Source organism: Haemaphysalis longicornis, unplaced genomic scaffold (assembly GCF_048455015.1).
Source record: "Haemaphysalis longicornis isolate Haplotype H1 unplaced genomic scaffold, Haemaphysalis longicornis Haplotype H1 scaffold_4, whole genome shotgun sequence".
NCBI lineage: Eukaryota > Metazoa > Arthropoda > Arachnida > Ixodida > Ixodidae > Haemaphysalis > Haemaphysalis longicornis.
In genome coordinates, this window is record NW_027526361.1 from 21,008,501 (window position 1) to 21,013,830 (window position 5,330).

At 54.2% G+C, this 5,330-nt stretch overlaps 1 protein-coding gene across 1 annotated transcript; it reads right to left on the reverse strand.

Moving 5' to 3' along the window:
• Positions 1–226: 226 nt before the first annotated feature.
• LOC144180280 (endothelin-converting enzyme-like 1) lies at positions 227–2,820 on the reverse strand. The gene has a single exon (XM_077708656.1). The coding sequence runs from the start codon at positions 2,303–2,305 to the stop codon at positions 227–229; it is 2,079 nt and encodes a 692-aa protein (XP_077564782.1). The 5' UTR covers positions 2,306–2,820.
• Between the last annotated feature and the right edge of the window lie 2,510 nt (positions 2,821–5,330).

A 5,330-nucleotide genomic window follows, 5' to 3' on the forward strand; every position in this document is an offset into this window, starting at 1 on the left:
GCGTGCAGCCAACATCGATTCCGCCCGAAAGAAGCGCTTCGTTCCCTTCTTCATCGGCCGTGCAGCTGGCGGGGAGGATTTACCCGTACAGTGAAGCAGTCCTGACATTTTGTGTAACAATATATATATAGCTGTATTATACGACACCCATTTTTACGATACGACATGCAGACAAATTGCTTTATTACCGAATGACTCTCAGATTATGCATCAGAAGCTTGACGGTCTACCAGAACGAACATCGCGGTAGCTTATTCATGCGTGACTTCTCCGAGCAGCCGAAGGCGTGTGCAAAGGCGAGCGTGTTCTTCAGCGGGATCTCGCAGCGATTTCTCCACGGAGCATACTTATCTCCGCTTGAACCATCCACCACCGCGCACCACTTCAGGCAGCTCGAAATGAAGAACAGTTGCTGCGCAGTGTAGTTGAGGCCCGTGATTTTCAGCGTGTCTCGAAGCTTCGAGAAGGCGGCGTGCCCAGATACCAAGCCGGCGAAGTCCGCTACGTTCTCAGAGTCCGCATTCTCTCGGTCTGTGCCGTGGGAGTGCCGTATGCACAGCAGCCTGTCGTCGTATCGGAGCCGGGACTCGTTCGACCACCAGTCTCGCCGCAAGCCGCGGCCATCCCACATACTACCCTGAAGGTCGAAGGCATGCGTAATCTCGTGTCCAATGATGGTGCCTAACCCACCGTAGTTGTAGGCCATGGGTGCACCCAGAAAGAACACGGGAGGTCTGAGGAGGGTCGCCGGCAGCACCAGCGTGTTGCGCATCGGGTGGTAGGCGGCGTTGGTGGTTCGCAAGGAGAATTTGAAGCTGTCGCTACGGTTTCTTATTCGCCAGTCTATGTTAAGCTTCATCGCGCACAACCAAGGGACGAGAAATTCGTTACCTGACACGTCGGGACACGGCGCATACAGTTCGTCCAGTTCCTTGGGGTTGGAATAGAATCTGGGATAGCCTACGTAAGCCTGAAGATTTTGCACTTTTTTGTAAGCTGTAAGCCTCGTTGCTTCATCTAGCCAGTCGGCATAACGAATCTCTTCCATAACGGACTCGCGTATGTGCTCCACCATATCTTTGGCGTGTACGATCGTGCTCCCGGAAACGACTCTGAACAGGTAGAATGACACCAGGGGCACCTCCATGGCTCTCATCGCGAACATGAGACAGTTTAAGTGGTAGTTTTTCAAGCGTTTTGCCACGCGGGACACTGATAAAGGTACCAATGTGCGCACGAGCTCCCACGCCGTCAGCAAACTTGTCCCTTTCTCGCCAAGGTTCGAATAAACACTGTCGAAATAGGCGAGCGCACTCGCGCTAGCCTGGACTTTGTGATCGGCTTTGTAAATATTGTCACTATGGGCGGAAATCAGGGTCTTCCAGCGGCCAGGTCGTAAACTCGGCGTGTACGCGTTCAGCCCACCGACATACGAGAAGACAAGCGTGTTGTAATTTCTCAACGTCTTTTCGGTCAGAAGGCCAGCAGCAGTGTTTTCAGCCTCAATGATCTTCATGGCTGTACTCGTGGCCTCGGCGCTGCCTTCTCGCAGTCCGAGTGCGTCCATGTGCGGGGGGTAGAAACTGGTGAGCACATCAGAGCGCCGCTGACGGAACCATCTCAGTTGGTGGCTGTTGAGCGTGACCTTGATTTCCCTCACGTGTTTGTACAGCTGCGTATCCTCCAGAGAGAGCCCCAGGAGCGTGAGCAGACCGTACTTGAAGAAGAGCAGTAGAATCTTGTCCAGGGCTTCCACCTGCGCATAACGACCAGCAGAAAGGCCGACAGCATCGACAAACCGCCTCAGGGCTTCGGAGTCGTCGACTCTTCCCCTGTAGACCATGAGGCAAGTGTTGTACAGGGCAGCCGCCTTCTGCGCTGCGCTCTGGTTTCGTTTGGGATACTTGGACGACAGGATGATGCGAGGCAGCTCGGTGTACATCTGGTCCTGCATCTGTACGATGGTCTGTTTCGACGGGTGATGGTACCTGCCGCAGGCAAAGTCGTAGAAGTCGGCACACGGGTCCGCTGAGGCATTCATGAAGACCTTGATGGTTCTCGAAAGGTCGTCGCACGGGCTCCCTCTCGCGCAAACTTCTGCGGCTGCGGTGGTGGTGGCGGATGCACGTCGGCCACCCGTGGCAGAGTCTGGTCCCTTGCCGTAGTTGAAACGGTAATGCTCCAAAGCGAGGATGAGACATGTGCCCACTACGGTGGCAGATGCACTTAGTACACCGACATAAAACAGCGCAGTCCTCTTGACGTTGTCGTCGCCACTTGCTGTGCTCTTGGAAGAGCTCAACATGGAGTCCTAAAAATTAAATGAGAAACTAATACATTGCCACAAATACAAGGAAGAGTAACAGTGTTTTAAGCGCAGAGGCTGCACAATACCGAAGAGCGGGTGGAGAACCGGTGCAATCAGAAATGGTTGGTTGGTCGATTGGAACCAAAATGGCGGAACGCTCACACTGGTCTTCTGCTTCTTCACTTCCTCGTTCTGTTTCGATAGTTGGGACCGTGGCACCTACCCTACCTGAGATTGGCCACTCCTGTGAGCACCAAATCATAACAGCGGCAATACGTATACGTCATGTCAGGTTGCACTAGTGAATTTGGGATTATAATGTTTGACGTCGGTGCTGCACCAACAACAAAAAAGCGGCCGCGTGCCTGATTTGTTGCAAATGTCGCCGAAAGACGATAGTATTGTGCCACCGCTGCAACGTGAATGTCTGCCTTCTCTCCCCCGCCCGCCTGTCAAGCTTTTCTCCTCCCGTCTCGCCCCTCCCTCGATAAACACGGTGGAGATTTGCTCCAGTCAATTAAATTTTAGCGCTGACTGACTGAAGCACGTTCCACTGCTCGCGCGCCATCTGCTGAAACCTTTCATTACTGTGAGACTCCTTAGAATGTCCCCACCCACCCCATAACGGCAAGGAAGCTCTGCAGGACAATGGCATATGGGTTACAGGAGACGTCCCACTGACATGGAAAGAAGCATGGGTCAAACCAACGCAAAAGCCCGGCAAATTACTAAATGGTCCTGCGGCCCTTCGTCCTATATTTCTGACAACCACCATAGCAAAAACTTTCCAGCACATGGTTGCACGCCGCCTGAGTTGGCAACGAGAGGGATCATGTATTCACTCCTGTTGAAACAGGTTTTCGGACACACCTATCAACTTCCGACAGCCTGTTGATGATCACTCATGCATGACCTTGAAGCTGCAAAGCAACCAGGTGGCCTCGGCATGTTGCTCCTTGTTACGAATCGGCCAGCGCCGCCGTACTTACCCGCATCACTCCTCGGCTGTGCGGCGAAGCCACTGCGTGCGCCTTCGAAAACAGGCGCCACCATGTCGGTGACAAGTTTCGACAAGCCCGGCTCAGACGCTTCGCTTTCGGCGCATTTCGAAACTTCGGCGGCTGCCGGCGAGGCTCGTCTCAACGCTCTTCAAGGACACAGAGGCCCCGCGAACTCAGCGGAGTCCTCCTCTCTCCCCTCTCTCGGACTCAACGTGCACCGAGGCTACGAACTCTGGAAAGAGCGTTGTGTGTGTCTGTGACGTTCGTGGCGTGTTGATACTTGTTGGCGTTTTGACCGTTACCGCTTTTGGGTATAAATAGAACCCTGCAAGCGCTGTAAACCATTCCTGTTAGAGCAGCGAATCCATGCGGTCGCTCTGCTCGAGTCCTGTATTGTAACCTCGCCCGCCGGAGCATTGTTCTTTGGCTTCGGCTCACCTCTCGCTATGAAGTCAACAGTTACGTTAGCCTACGGCTTCTGGACTTCTTCCCGGCTGCAACAGCGGCTGGCCGCTCGCATCATACACGCTACCACTCGTATGTCGGAGGCCACGGAGCTCGAATCGGGTGCCCCCACTCGGTCGCAACAACTGGTTGGCAGCGGTCGGATGGCCACTTCGTAACACATGAAGCCAGCGGTGCGAGACCCAACACCACGGACGTCAAGGCGGCTTCGGACTTCGCAGAATTCACGGCGGTCAAGGGTGAGTGCGGGACTTTTCTTCACTGAGTTTTACCAGGCTTCTGAGGATAGCTGGTAGGGCGTGTGTTTTTGTCGCGTGGGTTATTCGCGCAAAACATTTTTGGAGCAGTGGGAAAGCAGTACTCTAGACCGGCCATGAATTTGAAAGCGTTGAGAGAACCGCAGTTGTTGGTGCTTGCAAAAGAGTTGCGCTTGGATGTTACGGACGCGCTGAGAAAGCCAGAGCTGATACAGGCTATACTCGTTGTTGCGGCTGACGATGACGAGCTGTCTGAGTGCATTGAGGCGATCAATGACAGGGAGACCGCTAAACGTCAGGCTGCAGAGGCAGAGGCTCAGCGCCAGCGTGAGGAACGCGAGAGACAGAAATAGGAACAAAAGGAGGAAAAGAGACGAGAGAGAGAGCATGAGCTCCTACTCGATCGAGAAAAGCGACAGCACGAGCTGGAGATGAAGCGTCTAGACGTCGAGGTGTATCGACCTAGACGTCAGAGTGACAGCAGCGCGCCAAGCGTGCAGTCTGCGGCGACTGAGCGACCTACGTTGCGAATGTGTGACCTAATGCAACCCTACAAGGTCTTTTTTTGGTCAACTTCGAGCGTACGTGTGAGAGGGCCCAGTTTAGCCGAGACTCATGGCCGCAAAAGCTGCTTACGCTTTTGCCAGGTGAGGCATCCGACGTGATGGCCCGCTTGCCAAAGGAGGCGGAGGACTACGAGAAAGTCAAGTCGAGCCTCCTGCGTAAGTACAGGCTGTCAGCAGAGGCGTTTCGCCAGAAGTTCCGGGAAGCCGAGAAAGCTAGGCTTTCTCCCGCGAGTCGTACTCGGAGTTCGCCTACAAGCTGACGGCAAACATGGAAGAGTGGCTCAAAGAGGCAAAGGCTTTCGGAGAGCACGATAAGGTAGTTGAGTGCTTCGGTCTTGAGCAGTTTTACCGCCGTCTACCAGAAAAACTGAGACTCTGGGTGCAAGATAGGCCAGGGGTAAATACTGTGGATCAGGCAGCTCAGCTAGCCGACGAGTTTGTCGCACGTCGAGGTGCGCAGGGGCCGAAAGACGGCCAAAAAGAGTTCAGGCCGAGGCCTGATAAGTCAGGGCCGAAAGGCAGAGCTCCCCAGGAAGACGGTGGAGCAAGGGAAGTCGTTGTCGTGGATAGAGAAACTGGCCACGATAACAAAAAGAGGGCAGCAGACGCTAAGGAGCAGCGCAGAAAGAAAGCTTTTGAAGCGCGCAGACAGGCTGCGTGTTACAACTGCGGCGAGACGGGACATTTCGCTGCCAGTTGTAAGAAAGGAAAACTCGTCTTTCACGTACTAGAT

Bases quoted from the DNA above. Each gene is read 5' to 3' on its own strand.
- LOC144180280 (XM_077708656.1), bottom strand. From the start codon at position 2,305: ATGTTGAGCTCTTCCAAGAGCACAGCAAGTGGCGACGACAACGTCAAG.